Source organism: Cervus canadensis, chromosome 32 (assembly GCF_019320065.1).
Source record: "Cervus canadensis isolate Bull #8, Minnesota chromosome 32, ASM1932006v1, whole genome shotgun sequence".
NCBI classification, from domain to species: domain Eukaryota; kingdom Metazoa; phylum Chordata; class Mammalia; order Artiodactyla; family Cervidae; genus Cervus; species Cervus canadensis.
The window spans coordinates 34,041,776-34,065,585 of record NC_057417.1 but is presented as its reverse complement, the minus strand read 5'-3'; the positions used below and the strand labels follow the sequence as shown (position 1 = coordinate 34,065,585).

Genomic DNA, 23,810 nt, shown 5'->3' with positions numbered 1-23,810 from the left:
GGTGCTCGGGGACCACTGACCTGTGGAATGGGCCTTCAGCCAGATGCTGGGATGACAGTCCGGCCTCAGGGCACAACCACGAGCCCCCATGAGCCAGGCCCATGCCTCAGGTGGCTGTGCAGCCGGCATACGGGGTTTGTTGAACGACTGAGTGACCTTCGCCCTGGAGCGTGTAGCCCAGAAGTTCCAGAGCCACCTCCTCAGGTGCCAGCCTCAGCCAGGCTGGGGCAGGGGTGGCCTCTCCACCTCAGGGAGCGCCTGCCTTGCTTGCCAGTGGAGCTGGTGGATGCGGAGACCTCAAGGCTCGTCCCCTCCATGGAGGCCGTCTTCCCTGCTCCCAGCCGAGCTGAGATGTGTTGCCATGGAAACTGCTTGGCAAACACGCCGGCAGGCAGAGGCGGCAAACAGCAGCTCAGGCGCCTGTCGGAGTGAGGGTGGTGGGGACGGTGTGAGCAAGCATGCTCGACTGTGTGTGTGCCCGTGTGTGCGCAGTGTGAGCGCCCTGTGTGTGGAGGGGCATGTGTGCATCACGCTGGGAGTGAGTGCAAGCATGCATGCGCGTGCATGTGTGTGCCTGGAGGCCAGCATGTCCGTGTGGACATGCTCAGAGAGCCGTGCGTGGCAGGGACGCGGGGTGTGTGCAGGGGTGTGCATGCCGGGCTGCGACGCGTGGCAGCGTGCCCACCTGGGCTGAGCGCTCACTATGGGCTGGGCGTTGCACTAGCCGCTCAGGGGAACACGCAACCCCCAGCGTGCTCTCGCGGCCGAAGACAGACACTGACCAGGTAATCGTGCGTCGGTGGCAGTGCGTGTCAGGAGGGCACCTGGGAGGAAGTAGCCGTGGGGCCTGACACTTAAGTGAGGGGTGGGGGTCCTCCCTGAGAGGGGGAGGGGGCAGGGCTGCAGGCAGAGACCCAGAGGTGAGACCGGGCGGGAGAGAAGGGGCTGGGGCAGATGGGGGGGGCCGCTAGGAGTGGCGGCCAGGGCTCCGTGGCACCCCACCAGGTCGGGGCTCACCCTGACTCGGGAATCCCTGCTGGGGTTGCAGGGTGCTGGGTGCCTTGTAGGCAGAGGGACCCCAGAGGGAGAAAGAGGGTGGTGTCTGGGTCAGACAGAGCCGGCAAGCCTGGGACGTGGCGGGCTGGGTGGCCAGGACACTCACGGCTCGTGGGGAAGGCTGAGCTTCATCCTCAGGTCACAAGGAGTCCTTGAAAGGCTCTGTGGCCATGTGGCTTCATCTGGCTCTGGGTGTGTGGCTGGATGGGCCCCGGGAGGCCTGGCCTGGGGCCGGGGGCCATGAAAGGGTGTCCTGGAGGTCGACCAGATGCAGCCTGGCCTCCTCAGGCTGCCTCTGCCTTCACCTGGGACCTTCCCCTAATTGCCTTCCCCAGCCACCCCTGCCCCTCCTGTGCCTGCCTGGAGAAGCTTCTGGACCATGGGCTCTGAGGACTCAAACTGGCCACAAAGCTGGGACCCCCTTAGGCAGGGCTCCATGTGTCCAGGGCCACGGGTCCCCACAGGCCGGCCCGGGGACCCCACGGCCTCAAGGTCTTCTACTGGACGCTGGGCCTCCCGCGTCTCCCTGTGGGGCAGCGGGGCTCAGGTCATCTCTGGGGGTGGGGACACCCCAAATCCCAGGGGGTGGCCTCAGGCAGGGCCCCTGGCCAGATCCCCACACCCCGAGCCCCCTTTGTCCACCAAATATGCGCTGGGCAGCTTGCGCTGGGCAGGGGTCTCAGGTCAGAAACCATCAGAGTGTGGTTGGCGTTCTCTGCAATGCCCACATCCCGGCTGCTCCATCAGCCCTTGGACCACCCAGGTGGGGGTCGGATGTCTGCGTCCTCGGTGAGGACCTGGTGGGTGGGGGGCGCGGAAGGGAGGCCGCCGTCTGCTCTCCCGGCTGAGCAGGATGTGGCCTTGGTCCTGGGAGCCCCCGCGCCTGCCCTGCCCTGGGCACCCAGGACGGAGCTGTCGTTCTTGGGGACCAAACGCAGGGGCTGAACTTGCCCAGAGCCCGCACAGGCGACATTCAGATCCGAGGGAAGCACTGCCCGGTGTCCGGAGTCCAGACTGGCCTGCCGGGACCATGTCGCCAGGCGGGGGGCGGCTTCCGAGGGAGCGCGCGTGCTCCGTCCCCTGCTCCACTTCTGTGGGGTGCCTCTGTGCCCCCCGCCCACAGGGACCTCCGATGGGCGAGGAGGTGGGGGTTGGGGGCAAGAGGCCTAGGAGGAGGGGCAGACGCAGACATGGGGTGGGGGTCTGCCCTCTGGAGGCCAAGGACCCCCACGGTCTTCCCTAGCCTTTGCTGAGTCTGTGGATGCTGGGAAGGGACCGCTGCTGCCACCAGGAGGGGCGGGGTCACTGGTGTGTGTATATGTGTATGTACATGTCTGTGTGTGTGAGTGTGTGTGTATGCATGTGTGTGAGTGTATATATGTGTGTACGTGCGTGTGTGTATGTGTATGTATGCATTTGTGTATGTGTGTACATGTGTGTATCTATATGTACGCATGTGTATGTGAGTGTGTATATGTGTGTGCATGTGTGTGAGTGTATGTGTGTGTGTGTGTATATGTATGTGTGTATATGTCTGTGTGTGTGTATCTGTATAAGTGTGAATTTGTATGTGTGTATGAGTATGTCAGTGTATGTTTGTGTGTGTGTATCTGTATGTATAAGTGTGTATGTGTGAGTGTGTATCTGTAAATTTGTATGTGTGTGTGTGTACGTGTATTGTGTGTGCATGTGTGTATGTGTGTGTACGTGTATTGTGTGTGCATGTGTGTATGTGTGTGTATATGGTGTATGTGTGTGTGAGTATATGTGTGTGTCTGTGTGACTGTGTATCTGTATGTATAAGTGTGTGTATGTGTGTGAGTGTGTACATGTGTGTATGTGTGTGTACGTGTGTGTATATGGTGTATGTGTATGAGTGTGTATGCGTGTGTGTATGCATGTGTGTATGTGTGTATGTGCATTCATGTGTGTGTACGTGTGTGTACATGTGTATATGTGTGTGTGTGAGTGTCTATGCATATGTATGTGTGTGTATATGGTGTATATGTGTATGCGTGTGTGAGTGTATGTGTGAGTGTGAATGTGTGTGTATGAGTGTGTGTGTGTGTTTATGTGTGTGTGAGTGTGTGTGTGTATGTGTGTATGCGTGTGTGAGTGTATGCGTGTGTGTGTATGTGTATGCGTGTGTATGTGTATGCGTGTGTGTGTGTGTATGCATGTGTGTGAGTGTGAGTGTGTGTGTGTGTGTGAGTGTGTGTGTGTGTGTATGCATGTGAGTGTGTGTTGGGGTACCTGAGGTGAGACCATCCTGCAGCCCAGCTGGCCCGGCTGCTCCCTGCGGGACACGGGATTCCAGACCTGGGCACCCCGAGCGAATGCTGACCCTGAGCTCCGAGGGCGTCCTCACAGGCAGGGTGCGAGGGCTGGAGGCCCTGCCCGCTCTGCCCCGCCACACCCACGGGGACCTTCCTGGCCTGGGCTGCAGGTCAGGTCCACTCACCCTGCTTCTAATGCGGGGGACCTCCGAGTCCCCCAAGCTGCGGGGAGCCCCATCCAGCCCTGAGCTCTGGGGGGAGGTCGCAGGGCGCCCCATGTGGACTGGCACGGGGTGTGTACTCAGGAAACAGTTGCTTTAGCATGGCCACTGGGTGCTTCCCCAGGAGGCCTGGGGAAACTGAGGCCCGAGTAGGGCGCCCACCACCCGGAGGAGGTGGGTACCACATCCCTGCTCCCCATTCAGGCGGGCCTCAAGTCCCCCAGGCCCGAGGTGCTCCCCACATCCCCCGGCCTGGACCCTGACTCAGCCCCCATTGCCGCCCACCTGGACATCACCTGCCTACCCCTCCCAAACCACACCCGGAGCCCTAGTGAGACCCTCATTCCAGGTCCCTGCCCCTCACCCTCCCGGCTCTCACCTCCCCACATAGCTCCACCCCCTGGATCCCACCTGCTTTACTCCAAACCACCAAGACCCCACTCCCCAAAGGCCCTGCCTGCCCTGACGTCCAGGCCTTGGCCCGTGCTGTCCCTCTGGCCGGCAGGACCCTGTCTCAGCTCATCTTGCCCATCCCACATGGCACAAGCCCCTCAGCCCCTCCGTCCCTGTCTGTGCCCACCAACGTCCGCCTTCGCCCTTGTCTACTGCCCAGGGACAGAGGGAAGCACACGGTCCCCGCCCCCCAAAGCACAGCGGGTGTCCACGCCTTGGCCAGACGAGTGCTGTAAGGAGCCACTAAGTGCCGAGAGCATTCTGGAAGTTTTCCTGACCTTCCAACAACCATGGGAACCATCTTATTCTCCAATTCCATTCGTTTCCTACGGCGTGGTGGTAAAGAATCCTCCCGCCAATGTAAGAGACATGGGTTCAGTCCCTGGGTCGGGAAGATACCCTGGAGGAGGGCATGGCAACCCCCTTCAGTGTTCTTGCCTGGAGAATCCCGTGGACAGAGGAGCCTGGCGAGCTACCGTCTCTGGGGTTGCAGAGTCGGACACGACAGTGCGCTCACACACACGTTCCTTTCCCGAGGCCGCTGTAACGAATGACCATAAACAGGGCCACGTGGGGTCTTCCCTGGTGGTCCAGTGGTTAAGAATCTGCCTGGCAGTGCAGAGGAAGGGGCTCGATCATTGGTCAGGGAACTAAGAGCCCATGTGTCATGGGGCGACTAAGCCAGCGTGCCACAACGAGAGAGTCCATGCAGCTCAATAAATGAGCCTCCGGGAAGCCAAATAAATGTTTGAAAAATAGCAGAAATTAATTTTCTTAAATGGAGGTCCAAAGTCAAGGCATGGGTAGGGCCTCCTTCCAGAGGCTTTGGGTGGGGGGGCGGGACCTTCCTGGCTCTTCCAGGTTCAGGCGGCTTTGGGGCCCCTGGTTCATGGCCTCATCCTTCATCTCTGCCTCTGGTGTCACTGGCCTTCTTCCCTCTGTGTCTCTCCTCTTCTGTCTCTTAGGAGGATTCCTGCCACTGGGTTTATTATTTACTTTCGTATGTTTAAACTTGTATCTTTTAAAACAATTTTATTGAAGTGTAGTTGATTTATAGTGTTCTGATTTCTGCTGTGCAGCAAATGAGCCAGTTATACATATAAATTCTTTTTCACATCCTTTCCCATCAATGGTTTATCAGAATATTGAATAGAGTTCCCCGGGCTATACAAGAGGACCTCGTTTACCATCCTGTATATAATAGTCTGCATCCGCTAATCCCGAACTCCCGCTCCTTCCCTCTCCCACTCCCACTTCCACTTGGCAACCACAAGCCTATTCTCTATGTTTGTGTGTCTGTTTTTGTTTCGTAGATAAGTTCATTTGGGCCATATTTTAGATTCCACGTATAAGTGATATCCTACGGAGTTTGACCTTCTGACTGACTGCACTTCGTATGATATGTCTGGCTGTGTCCCTGTTGCTGGGGATGGCGTTATGTCATCCTTTTCACGGCTGGGTAGTATCCCATTGTATGCATGTACCGCATCTACGGTACCTGCTCATCTGTCAACGGACACTTAGCTCTTCTCCACGTTTCATCTATTGGGAATTGTGCTGCTGTGAACATAGGGGTGCGTGTGTCTTTCTGGATTAGAGTTTCGTCTGGATCTGTTTTCGGGAGTGGGATTGCTGGATCACACGGCAACTCTTCGTTTGTTGGGGGAAAAAATGAAAGTTTTAGCTGCTCAGTCATGTCTGACTCTTTGCAATCCCATCAACTGTACCCTGCCAGGTTCCTCTGTCCATGGGATTTTCCAGCCAACAATACTAGAGTGGGTTGCCATTCACTTCTCCAGGGATCTTCCCGACCCAGGGATTGAACCCTGGTCTCCTGCATTGCGGCAGATTCTTTACCATCTGAGCCACCTTTAGTTTTTTGAGGAAGCTCTGATTTCTGGCAGTTGACAGGGAAAGGTATCATGTGATAAAGCCTCCAGCAGAGCAAAATATGCAGAGTGCATTCCTTAAAAATTCTGTGTAAATGCTGAGAGAAAAATTATTTGAAGGATGTCTAACAGAAAGTTAAGAGAAGTCACCTCTTGATGGTTGGATTATGGGGTCTTTTCTGTTTCTTAAATTTTTTAGAACTTTCCAAATCTTCTACAATGGATGTCTATTGTTGTAGGATCGTTTCTTAAGGCTTAAACAAAATTCCCCAGCAATGCTGGGGATGACGGTGACACAGCCCTCAGCCTCGCGTGGGGCATTTCTCCAGAATGAGGCCGGGCAGGCGGGAGTGGGCGGGCTGCCGGGAAGTCCTGGGAGCTGGCAGTCCAGAGCCGGGGCAACATTCGCCTCAAAGGAAGCCCTTATCGTAAACATTTCCAGAGATAAAGGGCAGCGGGAGGGAGCATCTCCCTCTTGGGGCCGGGGCCAGGCTCCTCCCTGTCCGGGGGGTCCTCTCCCACCTTGGGGTGGTGGCCCCAGGCAGCTCTGGGGACTGGGCAGGGGGCCGCTGGCCACCACGATGGCCCGGAGACGGCACAGACGGCCGCCCTCACTCACGGTGCATGTCCTGCAGCCCGAGGCCCCCCCTCGGGGGCCCGCCCCCGGAGGTGGGACCCTTGTGGGGACAGAGGCTCTATGGAAGCTGGGCAAGGCGGCTCCTCGCCTCCCAAAATGCAGTGGGAAGCTTCTCCAGGAGGCCACCCAGGTTACCTGCGGATGACACGGGGTGCCCTGCCTCTCAGCCCCCAGGACAAACACCCCCGGGACCTTGTCGGGGGCCCACGGCGCGCACACTGTAAATGGGCACTGAACACAGAGCCCGGGCTGCTGGCCGGGTGCCCCCCCACCGCTGGGGCTGCTCGGCCTGCTGCCCTGCCCCCTGGGTGGGCCTGACCCTTCCCCTGCCCTCCCCTCAGGTTTTTTTTTTTTCTCAGTTTTTCATCTATAAAATGGAGACAAAAAGGATAGTTATCTCACAGACCGAGATAATACATTTAAAGCATTTAGTATAGATATTATGCCTGGCATATATATACTAAAAAAAATCATTATTACATCTTAACAGGGAGGTCGCCGGACAAGGTTCCTGGGCTGGGTGGGGGGCAGTGAGGGGCTAGGCTGTGAGTCACTGTTTGGAGCCATGGCCTAGCAGCGCTGGCTCCCTGGTGCCAGCACCTCACCTGCGCAGGCCGGGCTTACCTGTCTCACCGGGGCGCACCTGGGCAGGTCTGGCTTACCCCTCTCACCTCTGTGGCCCTAAGATCTCAGGCCCCGCCCCGCCTCCGCTGTTTCTTGTAGTGGCGGGGCGTCCCTGGCGGGCTCCACGGGCATCAGCAGAGGGCAGCGCCTGCAAGCGCACTCTGAGGCCCAGGGGCCCCTGCCAGCACCCTGCCCACTGTGGCCCGCGCGTGATGCCCCAGCGCGGCGGGAGGGGAGCGGCACCCACGGCGGCCCCTCCGTGCTGACGTCACGAGGCCTCCCTCCCCATTCCGGTGGCCCACGCGCCCTCAGCCGGGCCGGCAGCGAGGTAGGGGCGCGGCGGGAGGACCCCGCGCCGGACTGCGAGGTCAGGGCGCGGCGGGGAGCCCGAGGACCGAGAGGAGACCGCCGGGGCGGGCGGGAGCGCGCAGCGCCGGGCCCAGCCGCGCAAGCCCCGAGGACGGCCTGGCGGCGGCGGGCGCGCTCCTGCGCGGGGTCCGCGGGGCCCGCGGGAGGTGAGGCGCGGACCGGGGCGCCCAGGAGGGTTTGGCGCAGTGCTGCGCTCTGTGCTCCGCGCCTGCCTGGGAACTTTCCGGCCTGGTCCCGGCAGAGGGGAGCCGGTGGAAAGAAGGGGCTTGGGGTGCCCCTCCCGGCCTTCCCCTCCCTGGGGGAGGGCGACCCGCGGGCGGTCTTCCATCCTGGTGATGGGGGCTCACAGGCTGTGGGAGAGCCCGGGGCCAGGCACGGGAAGAGGGCACTGCCTGGCCGGCCCACGTGGGCATGGAGTGCCTCCCTGAGCCTGGGGGTGCGGGGAGAGGCCCCCTAAACCGAGCGGTGTTGGTGGGGAGGAGGCTCAGTGGCTGCTCCCCAGGAAATCAGGCAACACCTCCTGCCGGAAAAGTGGGGCATGGGGTCCCACGGAGATGCCGAACTGGGGAATGCCACCGGCCCGGAGGGGGAGGACAGGTCCTGCCCGCCCGTCACAGGGAGGAAGCCGTCAGCCTGGTGGCCAGGTGGTTGGGAGGTGGGGGCTTCTGCAGGAAGCAGGGGTCTACCGCCTAGCCGGGCCCCTGTGGTCAAAGCCCTCGGCGCCCCTTTGAGCAGGCGGGAGCCTCTGAGAAGTGTGAAACCCCAAAGCCTATACATGGCTCCAGCGCGGGGCTGCTCGGAAGGCAGACGGTGATGAATAGCTCACTGCAGCTGCCGGGATGTTTTGCAAAGCGTATTCAGAATAGCAAGAACCAGAGCGTGCTTTCTTGCCTCTGACTCTGAGGCATTGCCTGGTTGGGGGCGGGGGGAGTGGGTGCTGGGCCGAGGGCGTTGGGGCAGACCCTCCTCTGGGAGTGGAACCAACATACGTCCTTCCCTGGCCTCTGAGCAGGACCGCGGACAGGTGAGGGGGACGTGGGTGCCCCAGGGAGAGGGGAGGCGGGCTGAGAAGTGTGGCCACCGTCCCAGTGTTAACAGGGGCCGGGCAGAGACATCCCACCGTGTTGATGGTTAAGAGTTCTGGCTCTTTCCTAAGTTTGCTGATTTGAGCATGTTACTTTTTAAAATTAAAGGTCATTGACTTGGGGTTTAAAAAAAAAAAAAAGAGTTTCAGCTCCAGTGTGAAGCATGGCTCTGAAATCGCACCTGGCCTCAGTTTCCCCATCTGAGACATGGGCACCATAACAGCACCCCCGGCGGCCCCGGGTTGTGCAGCTTGAGTGAGATGGATGCGGGCGGGGCTCAGGCATGTGGCTGGGGTCCGGTGCGACGGTGTATACAGAGGAGAGCCTTGGATGTTGCAGAGCAGGAAAGACAGCCGGTGTTTCTGGAGGTCTGCCTTCCAGAATGTTCACTGTTGCCAAGATTAACGGGGTGCAGGTAGCGGGGAGGGCGGGGAAGCACCTGCTCTGATGGGGCTCCCTCTGTTGATGCCCTGCATCTCTGCCCACGCCCAGCTTCTGCCTCTGCACGAGGGGTGGTCTTATGCAGAGATGACCCGGCAGGACTGAAGAGTCCCACGAGGGTTTCCCTTAGTGGCCCAGGAAGGGAATGTGGCCGCCCGGGGCTCTTGAGAGGAAGCGCTGTCTGGGCAGATGATGGCTGGACCTCAGAGAGAGTCGGACCCAAGTGGTGGATAGGATCTCACACACCCTGGGGCCCGACCTGGAGCCTCCTGTCCCCTGGACCCCCCAGCCCACACTGGTCCGCAGCTAAGGGGCCGTTTCTTCCAGGCTCTTCTACGTGGCTGGCGGGCCAGCGGCTCTGCCGTGGGGTGGGTTATGGGGGTGTCTCTGGCCCATGTCAGGCCCGGTTTTCACATGTGGATGCTCCAGGCACAGGCGTGCCCACCTGGTTCTTATGGGTTGTGATCAGCTGTCCCGGGGAGAGAATTCACAGTGAACCAGTGGTTCTCAAAGTGCATTCCGGGGACCCTGCGGGGGACCCTCAGGTCAAAACCGTCTTCACGACAGTGCAGAGATGTGTCAGATGTGCGCTGCCGATGGAGGCAGGACGCTGCGTTCCTGTATTTGACAAGGTTCTTGGTTTTAAGTTCAGACGCAGAAGATGGTTGATGTGACCGCATGAGCCAACCTTCTCGGGATCCCCCGCGGGGTGTGATGGTGTAGCCGGTTCCTGGGGAAACTCCGCTTGTGCCTCGGGTCGCTGTGGGCCACACGACCTGGCCCCCTCTGCACACCTGGGAGGGGCCTGGGCTTTACAGTGTGGGCCCAGGTCGTTCCCAGCCCTTGACCTTCTGGTGAAAAGCAGGCAGTTTCCACTTCCTGAGGCTTTGCGGAGTTCCCTGGCACCGAAGCCCCCAAGTGGGGTGTGCGGATGGTGATGGGCAGTGGGTGCTGCAGGAAAGACCCTTCAGGGGAGGTGGTCCTGCCAGGGAGGCCTGGAGTGACAGGGGCAATATTTATTGCCTTTTATTGTCTGCCTTACATCTCTATCGGAGTCTGGAGCGCCGTGTCTTATGAACTGTGCAACCCTGGGCACTTAAGTAGCCTCCCCTCTCTGAGCCTCTGTCTCCTCGCCCATAAACCGTGTGACTACTAATAGCTCCGTTTCAGGAAGCAGTGGGTTCAGAAGAGGTGTTGTGTCCAGAAGTGACCTTGGGTTTGCAGGACGGTGGAGCTGCGAGGAGGGGTGTCCTCTGTTGGGGGCTTTCGTCCCGTTTTCACTTCTGTGGGGAGGCTGAGACGCAGACCCTCCGGGCATCTGGAAGGCTCCCGCGGCCCTCGGGAGGATTTATAGTCAGTCTCATTTACAGAAAGCGTAGTTCTGAACGGCCTGTGACACCAGGGAACGGTCAGCGGTGGAGCCTCCCGCCCACTGCAGCTCGCTGCGTGTGGGTACTGGTGAGCGGAGGGTCTGGGGAGAGCCCGGAGCAGCTGTGCGGGGCCCGCGGCCCGCATCCAGAAGCCAGAACAGGTCAGTGAGGTGCATGCGGTGTCAGATGCTCTGGGCTGACCCTGGACGCGAGCCGGCACCTCCTCCTCTCTGCCCGGTCCAGCCTCGCTCTGGGCAAGGGAGGCAAGTGGGACCAGGCCTGTGTGCCTGTGAGGAAATGAGGCCCAGTGGCGCTGAAGGTCTGAGGGTCAAGTTCAGGCCAGAGCCCTGCTGGCCTTCAGAGCGCTTCCTCCTCAGGGTTTCTTGAGCTCCCCTGTGTGCCCGGCCCGGAGTCCTGGACAGCCAGGAGCCCGTGGCCCGCTGACCACGCCTAAAGCTTCCTGGAGTGTCATTCCCCACCCTCAGGACACAGGGGCGGAGGGCTTCCTGCAGCCCAGCTTGCAGCCCCCGGGAGTCGGGGGCTGGGGGGAGGCCAGAGCTCTGGGGGCAGCCTTGAGGCTGCCCCACGTGACCCCACCCCACACGGAGCGGGGTCAGGGCAGGGGTCCGCAGAAGGTGGCGCTCTGCAGCTTCGGGTAACAGGCACTGTGGTCCTTGAAGACGGGTGCATCCCAGTCTTACCTCTGATTCTTGTGAGCAGTGTGGCTTTGCTTGCTTGCTTGTTCAAGCTCAATTCCTCAGTGTCCAACTCTTTGCAGCCCAGTGGGCTGTAGCCCGCCAGGCGCTTCTGTCCATGGGGTTCTCCAGGCAAGAATACTGGAGTGGGTTGCCATTTCTTCCTCCACGGTATCTTCCCGACCCAGGGATTGAACCTGGGTCTCTTGCACTGGCAGATGGATTCTTTACCAGGGCGCCACTTCTGAAGCCCGTGGCTTCGGTTGCTAGTTTTAACCTTATTCTGCTTCAGTTTCACCTTCTTGAAAATGAGGGTAACTGTCCCCACTCCCCTGTCTGGAACAGAGCGGGGGATTTAGCGCTGTTGGTAATAGTTTTTATTTGCTGCCGACTAAAGAGTCGGACACGACTGAGCGACTTCACTTCACTTAGAAACTTGGTGGGCGATGGGGTTGCAAACTGGCGTGACCTTTCTGGAAAACAGTTTGGCGATACAAATTGAGAGTCCTTAAACATCCACACACAAGCATCTGCGGGAACCGCTCCTGAGGAAATGGAGACAGACTCATGCACAAATTGTGGAGTTTTTAGCCAGTCATTAAAATGACATTTTAAAAAAATAGGCTGTTTAAGGATTTGGGAAAGCACTCATCATATACTAAGTCAAGAGGATTTAAGATTGCACACACACAATTGGATGTTACATTTGTAAAATATATGTGCAAAGAGAAATACGTAACGCTGTCTACTGACAGGGATCTCAGGAAGCCTTCAGTCCTGGCTCCCTTCCCCTCATCTAAGCCAGCAAGTAACTCTGAAAAAAATACACCCCTGTGTGTAAGTATGTGTGTATATATGCACATATGTGTATAACATCCCTGGAAAAAGTCATACATATATAATTTTCCAGACAAAGATTTATAAATTATATACACACCTAGTTTTCCTCTCTATGTGAATACATGTGTATATATTTATTTGTACATATACGCACACACACGTATATGCATATACGAGTGGATACAGGTGAGTTTATTTTTTGGATCAACGCTTTAACCGGGGGTTGACAAGCTGGGTGGGCGTCCCAGGTGGCTCCGTGATAAAGAATCCATCTGCCGGTGCAGGAGGTGGAGGAGACGACCCCGGGAGGGGGGGAAGATCCCCCAGAGGAGGAGACAGCAACCCCCTCCAGGATTCCTGCCTGGAGCATCCCAGGGACAGAGGAGCCTGGCGGGCTGCAGTCCACGGGGTCGCCCAGTATGGGGCACGACTGAGCGCGCACACACAGTAAAGTGATGGCAGGCTCCTTTCTTCCTTCTTCCCACAAAAGCAAGGCGGCTGCTGCTTCTCCAGCGCGGGCTGGGAGGCCTCGCCACTGTGCTCTGTAGAGAAGGGTTTGCGGGTTTGCCTAGCTGCCTGACTTTCTAAATCAGGGATCCGCCGTTCTGGCCTCGGTCCCGATCTGTTCTCTGCGCGTCTCCTCCGGCTCGTTCTCTCCGTCACCTCCCCCTCCATCTCTGTCGGCGAGGCTCCCCCCGCCCCACCCCTGCGTCTCTGGGGAGACTCAGTCAAGCCCGGGCGGCCGGGCCCTTCCTGGCCGCTCTGCAGGGTATACGGTGGAGGGGGCGGTGTTCCAATCCACACGAAGGTGCCGGCCTGCGCCTCTGGTCTGGGGGAAACCCTCTCAGTGCGGTGACCGGTCACCGGCCTCCCCGCCGCCCGTCCCCCGGGCCTCCCCAGCGGCTCAGGGCCTCCCTCCCCCTGCGGGGGGCCCCCCTGCTGGCGTGGTGCTGGGGAACTTCCGGGGGCTCAGTGGAGCCCGTCCCTGTCCCTGCAGGTGCCGACAGGCCGGGAGGCCCAGCGCCAGGTGGAGCCGGGCCTCGCGGGTCCTCGACTCCCGGTCCGTGTGTGGGGAGCCCGTGTGGCCGCCACGCTTGGCCCCCAGGAAGGCTGCGGACGAGCCGGTGGCCGGGCCCTGGGTGGTGCATGGGCCGCCCCGGCGAGGCCAGGCCCGTCATGCTGCAGTGCCGGCCGGCCGAGGAGTTCAGCTTCGGGCCCCGGGCCCTGAAGGACGCTCTGCTGTCCACCGACCCCGCCCTGCGGCAGCTCTACACAGCCACCTTCTCCCCGGCTGAGAGGCTCTTCCTGGCCGAGGCCTACAACCCCCAGAGGACGCTCTTTGGCACACTGCTCATCCGAACGGCCTTCGACTGGCTCCTCAGCCGCCCTGAGGCCCCCGAGGACTTCCAGACCTTCCATGCCGCCCTGCCGCCCCGGAAGCAGAGCCTCGCTCGGAAGCACATTTACCTGCAGCCCATAGGTACCTGCGCCCGTGGGAACCTGCGCCCATGGGAACCTGTGCCCCCTGGGAACCTGCGGCCCATGAGAACCTGCGGCCCCTGGGTACCTGCGACCGTGGGAACCTGCGGCCCCTGGGTACCTGTGACCGTGGGAACCTGCGCCCGTGGGAACCTGCAACCCCTGGGTACCTGTGGCCGCTTTCTCGCAGGTCTCCTGGCTCCCACCCTGCGTCACTGTCCCGGGTGGGGGCTCCGAGGAGGGGGCAAGGGGCTGAGCGGGGCTGACAGTGCTGCTCTGCCCCCAGATCTGAGCGAGGGGCCGGCGGGCAGCGCACTTCTGGACCAGCTGCGGAGCTGCACGGAGGCCTTCTTCCTGGGCCTGCAGGTCAGATGCCTGCCCTCGGTGGCAGCCACCTCCATCCACTGCTCATCCCGCCCCAGTCAGGACCCCGACAGGCTCCAGCTCCACACCGGTGAGTGCGTGTGGCGCGCGCGGGCAGACCCCCGCCGCCCGGCTTGTTCCGCCGTCTTCTAGGGGCACGTGGGGCCGCTTGCAGCTGGAGTCCAGGGTGGGTGCCACCCCGAGGGGCATGTTCCTTTCTGTGTTCCGGCTGCAGCTTCAGTCCCTTCCTGGGCACAGCCTCCCTCTGCCCCCGAGGGTCTGAGTGGGGCCTGCGGAGCACTGACCGACCTTGGCCCAGCCTCTCCCTGCCCCATACGACGTCATTACGCCTGCGGCTGCTTCTGCCCCACTCGGGGGGAACCCAGCATCCACCCACTTGCCCCAGGGGCCTTGGAGACCCCAGCATCGAGATGCAGGGGGCCCAGGGGTCCGCCCTCTGCTTGGTGAACAGACCGCCCCCAGCCCCACACTGCACGGACCGCAGGGAACGAAGGGGACCCGAGAAGGCTCGGGGCAGGTGGGGCGCGGAGCTTGTGAGGGGTTGAACTCCTGTGGTCAGATTCCGTGGTTTCACGGCTGCGTTCGTTTCCTGGGGATGCGGCGATGAAGCACAGCACCGGGGGGCTTAGAACAGCAGCTCTGCATCATCTCAGGGCCTGGAGGCCAGAATCCTGGCCTGGGTCGGCGGGTCCTGCCCCCTCTGACAGCTCCAGGACCACCCCTGCCTGCTCACCCCCGGTGGTGGCTGCAGTCCCGGGGTCCCTCGCCTGAAGCTGCCTCACGGCCTCTGTGTGTCTGTCTCTCCTCATCTAATAAGGACCCGGGGCAAACTGCATCAGACTCACCCTGCTGACTTCTCCTTAACTTGATCACGTCCGCAAACCCAGGGCCCAGATAAAGTCACGTTTCAGGCACCGGGCGTGAGGACTTCCACATCATGTTCTGGGGGTCACAGCTCAACCTCTAAGAGGCATCACCGTCAGCACCACCCTGAGACCTGACATCCCTCGGTCTCTCCTCCAAGGCCTCAGCCACTCGTCCCAGGTCACCCCTGGACCTGGGCGGTCCGGACAGCGGCTGCCGGCCACGTGTAGCTGCTGAGCAGACAGACGCACACCTGCATTGACGACTCGGTGTGAAAAACAACATAAACGGTCTAAGGTTTTAGTCTTTGATATATTCAATTTTTGGATATGTTAGGTTAAAATCCCTATGCTAGAATCCATTTGATCTTTTATTTTTTAAAGGTTTATTTCATTTTTTTGGCATTGCTGGGTCTTCACTGCCGTGTGCAGGCTTTCTCTAGTCCTGGCGAGTGAGGGCTGCTCTCTCCGTGTGGAGTACGGGCTCTGGGCGCGTGGGCATCAGTATTTGCAGCACTTGGGCTTGGTAGTTGGAGCACACGGGCTCCCTTGCACTGAAGCATCCTGGATCTTGCTGGATCAGGGATCGAACCGGCGTCCCTTGTATTGCAAGGTGGATTCTTAACCGCCGGACCACCAGGGAAGCCCTGATCAACTTTTTTTTTTTTTTTTTTTCCCTGATCAACTTTAAAATTAGTAAAACGTTAAGTCTTAGCTACACGTTCAGCTCACACTGTTTCTAGGGACAGTGCTGGGCTAGGCCTCGCAGGACTGACAGCAGGGTCGTCTCTGTAGCTGGGGCTGCAAGCAGCCCCCTCGCAGCGCCTCCGCCGGCGTTCCCCGCTCTGTGTGTCCCGTTGCCTGGCTAACGGGTCCCAGGTTGTCAGGCCCAGCCCGCTGCTCCGTGCCCCTCTCTGGCTGTCGAGATCTGCCTCCCACGCTCAGTCCATCCCCCCGCCCAGCCCCCCGGCCTGTCCACACGAGTGTGACTCCCGCTCCTATCTCCTGGCAGCTGAACGGACTGAAGGAAAGACCCTGCTTGCGTGGCCCCCTCGAAACACGGGACTGTGAGCCCGGGGCCCTCACGTCTCCGCCTTCCTCTTCTTTCTGACTTTGCTTCTCGGGCGGAGGAAATGCAGGCAGAGGGGAACTTTCACGCCCCTCCGGCACAGCTGCTCACCCGCGGGCCTCGAGCCCCCTGTCCACGGGTGGACGCCCAGCTCCACATCACGGCCCTGCCCAAGCCCTCCGCCCACTCCCAGACAGGAGCTGCTGCTACTTATCCTGTTGACACACCACTGACCCCCTTCTCTGCCCCTTTTTATAGCCACACCTCTTGAAAAGGGTCTTTCTCTCCTTCTCCCTCCGATCACTCCGAGACCCTCTCCTAGTTGTAGACTCGCCACCGCTCTGCCCGATGTCTCTGGGCTCCTCCATGTTCCCGCCGGTCCCGGCTCCATCCCTGGCGTCTCGTCTGTCTACACCCGCTGTGGGCAGTTACTCAGCAATAATTTAACAGCTTAAATGACACTCATTCTCTTAACAGCTCCAAGGATCAGAGTCTCCCTGAATTAAAATCAAGGTCAGCTTCATCACCCTGCAGCCCCTCCCGGTCTCTCTCTGACCTTCCTGCTGCTCCCGTGAGGACCCTGGTGCTTACATCGGGTCCAGGTGGATAATCTAGGATCACCTTCCCACTGGGAGACCTTTCATTTAATCACATCAGCCAAGTTCCTTCTGCCACATGAGGGCCACGCGCACTGGCCGCGGGGGCGAGAGGTGGCATCTCTGGGGCCATCCGTCAGCTGCACGGGGCTGCCGCGGCTCTTCCTGTGAAGCACTTTTGAGAACAGAGACCCTGAGCGCTCTCTTGTCCCCAAGGAGGCCAGGCCCCTGGCCCCTTTCACGTCGTGGAGCTTGGCTGCCCTGAGCTCTGACAGTTCCTCACGGGATGTCACTGGCGTGTCTGACTTTGGGATGAGCTGGTTCCAGGCAGGGGAAGAAGGGAACACACCGGGGGCAGGGGGCACCTAGTGGCCGCCTCACTGTGTCCTTTGGCCCTGTCCCCACAGACGGCATCCTGTCCTTCCTGAAGAGCAGCAAGCCGGGGGACGCGCTGTGTGTGCTGGGCCTCACGCTGTCCGACCTGTACCCCCGCGAGGCCTGGACATTCACCTTCGGCACGTTCCTTCCGGGGCACGGTGAGCCAGCGCCCAGGGACCCTGCCCCCGCCCTGGGGCTTGGGCACAGGCCTGGGGCGCCCAGGGACGCCGGCCCCTCGCTGTGGCTCCCAGGGCCCTCCCGGGGCAGGGGTGTCTGCCCCAGGCCGCCTTCATGGGGACACCTGGCAGGGCGGGACCTTCAGGACCTGTGCACCCTGGGGGGCGGGGCTTTGCCCGTGGGCTCTCTGAGCTGAGGCCACGCCTGGTGCCCCCGCCTCTCTGCCTTCCCCCAGAAGTGGGCGTCTGCAGCTTTGCCCGGTTCTCAGGGGAGTTCCTGCCGCGGGGGCCCAGCACGCCTGACCTGCCGGAGGTGGAGGTGGCCGCAGGTGGCTCCGAGGCGCCCCTGCAGGATGGGGGCCAGGCCGTGTGCTTCAGCGCCCTGGGGATGGTCCAGTGCTGCAAGGTGGGTGTGGAGGCCGGGGTTCCGGGTGCCGCTCGGGTGGTGGGAGAAGACGGGGGGCGGGACGGGGGAAGCGCTGGGGGCTTGGGCAAGCTCCCGGGAGAGGCTGGGAGGTGGGGTTGGACAGCAGGACATGGGTGGACGGTCAGTTATACTGTCCAGTCCGGACAATGTGGTGACCACCCATCACTTTAGGGAGTATGGACACTGAGGCCCAGAGACGCCAAGTGCTCTGTCCATGGTCACACAGCTCTCAAGAGGCGGGACTGGGACTTGAATCCTTGTCTCTCTTATATCCAAACCTCCATTCTGCCAGGCCCCCAAAGCTGGGCCTTTCTGCCTGGAGCCTGGCGTGTCCCCCTCTCCAGGGTCCCGGGGTTCTGGTGGGCGGCGGGCTCCAGGCTGCAAGGCGGTGGCCCCGTCTCCCTCAGGTCACGTGCCACGAGCTCTGTCACCTCCTGGGCCTGGGGAACTGCCGCTGGCTCCGCTGCCTCATGCAGGGCGCGCTGCGCGTGGACGAGGCCCTGCGCCGGCCCCTGGACCTCTGTCCCATCTGCCTGCGCAAGCTGCAGCACCTGCTAGGCTTCAGGCTGGTGGACAGGTACAAGGTGAGTGGGCGGGGCCTGGGCGGGCACGAGGTGAGTGGGCGGGGCCGGGCGGGTAGGAGGTGAGTGGGCGTGGCTAGGGCGGGTACGAAGTGAGTGGGCGGGGCTGGGTACAAGACGAGTGGGCGGGGTCTGGGCGGGTACGAAGTGAGTGGGCGGGGCTGGGTACAAGACGAGTGGGCGGGGTCTGGGCGGGCAAGAGGTGAGTGGGCGGGGCCTGGGCGGGTACGAGGTGAGTGGGCGGGGCCTGGGGCGGGTACGCGGTGAGGGGGCAGGGCGCAGTGTGGACGCCCGCGCTGTCACTCCGGGGACTCTCGGGATCGGGCTGAGTCCTCGGCCCGGCGCCTGGCCGGGTGCTGGTGGCTGTCCCGCGGCGGAGGGGGCTCCTCTGTTTCGCAGCAACCCTAATTAGAGCCAGCCTCTACCCGGCACTGACCGCGTGCTAGACCTGTCCTAGCGCGGCTGTCCGCGGGCGGCGCCGGCCTCACCGAGGGGCCGCGCAGCATCGCTTTCTCCGTTTGGGCCTCGGCCCCTTGGGAGGAGACCGGAGTGGAGAAAGCCAGAGCAGCCGTGGAGGGGCGGGCAGCGGGTAATCCCGCCCGCCCGGGCAGGGGCCGAGCCGGCGGCCGATGCTGCCCTCTGCCGCCCGCGCGAGGAGCCGCGGGGAGCAGGGCCGGGAGGGGCCCAGGGAGCCAGGTCCATCGGCCCCACTGCAGACCCGGGGACGGGCTCAGAGTTCACAGGTCACAGGCAGGTGGCGGTTCCTTTTCTTTCTCTCCTCTTTTATTGAAGTATAGTTTATTTACAAGGTTAATTTCTGAGTCACAGAGTGATTCAGTTGTATACATATGTACACTTTTTCATATTCTTTTCCATTAGGCTTTATCCCAGGACACTGACCAGCAGGGCCTTGCTTATCCATTCTATATATAGTTGGATCTGCTGATCCCAAACCCCCATTCCTTCCCTCCCCCACCCTCTACCCCTTGGCAGTGGAAAATCTGTTCTCTGTGAGTCCGTTTCATAGATAGGTTCACTAGTGCCATATTTTAGAGTCCACATACAAGTGATATCATATGGTATCTGTCCTTTCTCTTTCTGACTTCACTTAGTGTGATAATCTAATTGCATCCATTTTGCTACAAATGGCATTCTTTTTTTAATGGCTGAGTAATATTCCACTGTATGAGTAATATTCCATTGTATATATGTGCCACATCCTTATCTTCATGAAAACCATGAATAATATGTCAGGCTTGCAAAGCTCCTGCAAGTTTGCTGTCTATAGAGCTTCTAGTCTGACATCTGCCTGGGGTCACGGGCATGGTGGGGTCTCCTCGAGTGGGTGGCTGGGTCTCCTGGCAGCTCCCTGGTGAGGGACGTGGCCGATCAGGCCGGCTCAGCCTGTGTCTCTCCCTCATAGAGACTCTATGCCTGGATACAAGCAGCGGCAGGGACACAGCCGGGCCCAGCGGCGGCGGGGGAGCCGTCCGTGTCGGAGGACACCCTGCCCTGCAGCGCAGACTCGGGGCTGTGTTGTGAGAGCGACTCGGAGCCGGGCAGCAGCCTGTCGGAGCCCCTGTCGCCTGACGCCTGGAGCCAAGCCTTCCCCGCGGGCCTCGAGCTGGAGCCCGAGGACGGGCTGGGCTCCCTGGCAGCCACAGAGGGTCCAGGGGAGGCCCTGGCAGAGCACGGCCGCTGGCTGGCGGCCTGCATCCAGGCCCTGGAGAGGGACGTGAGCGAGGGGGAGCTGGAGCAGGTGGACGGCGCTGTGGATGCGCTGGCCCCCTGGGACCTGTTCACGGGGCAGCTCCCGGCCCCCCGGCAGGACCTGCCCTGTGGCCGCGATGGCGTGGGGCTGCGCAGGGTCCTGGGGGACACGTTCTCCTCCCTCCGGAGGAAGCTGAGTGCTCGCAGGCCGTCCAGGGCCGAGTCGTCTCCCCGGCGCCAGAAGGCGGAGGACGACTAGCAGGGCCGGTGTGACCCATCCAGCGCCAGCCTGTCCCCAGACACCAGCTGCCCGGCCTCCGGGGCACCTCGGGGTGCAGGGGCAGGAGGGACAGTGTCTCGGGAAGCAGAGGGTGACGCAGCTGCACCCCCAGTCCTGACCGTGGCCTTGCAACGTGGCCGGCGGGGAGGGCGTCCCAGGCACCCGGAAGGCCGTCTTCGGGCCCTCCCGATGTAGGTGGTGGGGCAGGTGCCCGCTTCTCCTGCAGCCCGGGGTCTCCGCTACTGCAAACTCAGCTTCCAGAGCCCACACGCGGGGTCTCCACTCAGAGGGCAAGTCACAGCGGTTGTGTTTCTCTCTACCATGAGCCCCATAGAAAGGGTCCTCTGCTGTGGTCCAACTGCATCCTGACCCTTGGGACTTGCCGCAGGCATCTCCCTGAAGCTTGGGGTGGTCACCACCTCTATGGGACCATGTGCCCACAGACCTGCCGTTTCCCCTGACGACTCTTGGGTGGGGGAGGTCACAGGTGCGGCGGGACAGTGCGGCCCCGCTGGGGCCTGCAGAGGTGAGAGCAGACCACAGCTCCCTCCTCGGGACAGCTGGACGCAGGAGGGCTGGACCCCATATTCACGAGGGCAGGGGGGTTAGGGTTTTGTTCAGAACATCCATGTCTGTTTTTTGGTCTAGTTCTGCCAGCTGCTGAGAGAACAAGTGATTTAGATGTTAAAACACCCACCACCCCAGTAGAAGCATCTGTCTGTCTTTAACTCTGTCAGATTTTGCTCTCGGCTTTTCGAGGCTCCTTCATGTACACACACGTTTGATATGTTTTCATGACAGATTGACCCTGTTTTCCTTCTCACACGCCCTGGGCTGTGGCTCATGAGTCCTGCAGAGATGCTTCTGGTCCTGACAGCAGGGGTCTTGTGGTGTGATGGGTAGAGGGGAGTGCTGGGGGGCCCGGAGGGCCAGGGCAGCTATCTTCCCGTCTGGGGAGAGACGAGAACGGGGCAGCTCCTACATTTTTCACAGAGCTTAGTTTGGGGAAGCCTTCCAAGAACAATGGTACAAAATACAAATACAGAATCAGGAGGGTGGTCCCACAAGCACAGAATCCCGAAGCCTCTTTGTAACCTGACCAGGCAAGTCCCAGACCAGGGAGACATAAGAGGGGTGAGACCATCGTGCAAGCAGAGCAGCAACGCCGCAGCTCTTCAGACCCCCATTCTGTTTTGCACAAGGACCTGGAGGCTCCTGATGGGGAGACAGGATGAGCCGGGCTCGCGGGAAGTGAGCTGGGGCGGACCCCGCAGACAGCACGGCACAAGAACAGTGAGCAGACCACTCACACCCGAGGGCTTAAAGCCCCAACAGCTGTCCGCTCAGGAGGCTCGGTGTGGGCAGAGAGCTGGGAAGGTGTGCCCTGGTCCTGGGCTGGAGAGTCCGGCTTGAGGATGGCCCACTTGGCGGGGCGGTGTGGGGAGCTGCCTCGTGTCAGCTGAGGGCCAGGGCTGGGGTCCCTGTGGCCTGGCGGCTGGCTGTCAAAGGCGGGACTTCCTGGTGCCCTGTGGGACAGGTGTGTCCTCTCAGGACAGCCGGGTCCAATAGGGCTCATGCCTCTTCACGGGGGAGTGGCCAGGTTCTGGAGGAGCATGGGCGGTGGGAAAACACTTGTGGAAACCTGTCGCTGTAAGCACGCACGGCCCGGATCAGCCGTCACACCCACCACACAATCTCACCTGCTTTCCTTCTGCAGGGGGTTACAGCTGGAGGGACTTCCCTAGTCTTCCACTGGTTAAGAATCCGCCTTGCAATGCAATGCCTTCTCTGGTGGCTCAGAGGGTAAAGCATCTGCCTACAATGAGGGAGACCGGGGTTCGAACCCTGGGTCGGGAAGATCCCCTGGAGAAGGAAATGGCAACCCACTCCAGCATTCTTGCCTGGAGAATCCTGGGGATGGAGGAGCCTAGTAGGCTACAGTCCATGCGGTCGCAAAGAGTCGGAAATGACTGAGCTACTTCACTTTCACTCTTTGCAATGCAGGGGACGCGGGTTTGCTCCCTGGTCGGGGAACTAAGATCCCACCTGCCACAGGGCAACTAAGCTCGAGTGCTCTAGAACCCACAACTAGAGTCTGAGTGCTGTGATGAAAACTCCCCCATGACGCAACAAATGTCCCGTGTGCCGCAGCAGAGTCCTGACGAAGCTTCACACACACAAAAATAACGACTGGAGTGACGTAAGAACACACGCGACTGATGAAGAGAGAAGAGCCTGGCTAAGACTGGGGCGGGGGCTCAGGGGGGTCATTACCAAGTTCTCAGCACCGTCTGTCAGCACCCGTGGCCTCTGGCTCCCAGCTGTGATCAGTGGCCCCGTAAAGCATCCTGAGACGGGGAGGGACAAGCCACTTCCTTCTCGGCCTGCGCCAGCTGCAGACAGAGTACACTTTGAAAATAGCAGCTGGGAGGGACGTTTTGAAAATAAAAAACTTGTAGGAGCAGAGATTACAGCTTCCTTCCTCTGCTCCAGTATCAGCGCAGGTCCTGCCCCTGTGGGGAGTGGGGAGCAGCTGGGGACGGCCCCCAGGGAGTGGCTTTGGTGGGGGAGGGGCATAACCAGCCCCATCTCTTGAATCAGAGTCTTGGGTCGCCAAGTCCAGGCTTGAGATGCTGGACGGCTGGGCACCTTAACGGGCTGAGTTGAAACAGCCACAGATAATGGTTTCCGAGAAACGAGGGCCCTGGCTTTTATTTCTGCTGATGCATGAAGTCAGTGTCATCTCCTTATCTGTCAAAGGCCCTGTGAGTCAGAGGAGAGGGTCTGAGCTTTCCCACGGACCCTCTCCGAGCGTCCCCCCCCATGAGCCCAGGTGGAGGGGCTCGATGGAGCTGAAGATACGTCGGGGTCGTGACGTTACGTGCGTGTCACCGCTCCTGTGGGACACAGGGTGGGGCGTCCACACTTGCCTTCAGCAGTAGCCTCAGCTCATGCAGGCACCCTGTCCTGGTGGAGGGGGACGAGAGGGGTGGCAGGCCCCTCGTCCTTTTGGAAGCTCAGGCTCGTCATCAGGTGAGGGACCCAAGAGTCGTCTTGACCTCCCTCCTCCCCCTACCACGAGCCCCTCCGTGGTCCCCGTGATTCCAAAGCATGTTAATACCGTCCCGCAGGACGTCTGATTCAGACCTTTCTGGGAGGGAGGCAATCTCTGAAAGGGCTTAAGAAAATAAACACACAATAGCTTAGCCAAGCAGCTAATATTAAAGCAAAGATTCCAAATTTAGATCCCACCAAGTTCAAAGGAGCGGCTGTAGCATTCCCGGGGTGCGCGCGCGCGCGCACACACACACACATATACACACACACATGCACACACACACATACACACATGTGCACACACACACGTACACACACACACATACACACACACTCTACTGGCAGGGCCACAAGGAGCTGATCTCCAACGCACAGACACACACACCACCAGCGGGGCCACGAATTGCTCTGTAGGCCTGCTGGGCAGGGCCGGGTAGACCCACATCCCTTTGGGGAAAGCCAGGCAACTCGTCCCTGCAGATAACCCCCTCTTTGAGCCGGCCCTTGTGGGCACCAGGGGATTCCTTCGTCCTGCGAGGCAGATACTCAGATTGCATCTGAAGGTTTAGGGAGCGGAGAGGTGTGTGTGGTCACTGCCTGAGGCCGCAAAGCTGGGGCTGAAATTCTGACCAGGTCTGCTCTGACCTGACCCTCCGTGTCCCAGGGCATTCCCAGGAAAGTCTGCGCAGGAAGAGTTGGGAAGGAAGCAAAGGGCAGGGGAGCTGCGCCTGGACTCCTACCCATGCGGTGGCAGCCCTTGCTCCGCCGCCCCGAGTTCTAAGACGACCCGGAAGCCGTCTGACAGCCGCAGCCCTTCAGGGCGGGTAGCGGCCTGGGTGGGTGGCTGGCTCTCT

General features: G+C 60.6%; 1 protein-coding gene across 7 annotated transcripts; it reads left to right on the top strand.

Annotated features, from left to right (window-relative positions):
* Positions 1-459: 459 nt before the first annotated feature.
* Positions 460-20,488, top strand: AMZ1 (archaelysin family metallopeptidase 1). 7 transcript variants are annotated; one of them, XM_043456453.1, is made up of 8 exons: positions 460-785; positions 10,422-10,582; positions 12,954-13,436; positions 13,722-13,889; positions 16,755-16,883; positions 17,138-17,307; positions 17,736-17,912; positions 19,333-20,488. In XM_043456453.1, exons 1-8 carry the CDS (start codon positions 565-567, stop codon positions 19,876-19,878), a joined length of 2,055 nt encoding a protein of 684 aa, XP_043312388.1. In that variant the 5' UTR covers positions 460-564; the 3' UTR covers positions 19,879-20,488. The 7 variants fall into 7 exon arrangements, with proteins under 7 accessions (XP_043312388.1, XP_043312392.1, XP_043312391.1 ...); XM_043456458.1 differs by lacking the exon at positions 460-785 and adding an exon at positions 7,503-7,671; XM_043456459.1 differs by lacking the exon at positions 460-785 and adding an exon at positions 8,409-8,549.
* The last annotated feature ends 3,322 nt before the right edge of the window (positions 20,489-23,810 follow it).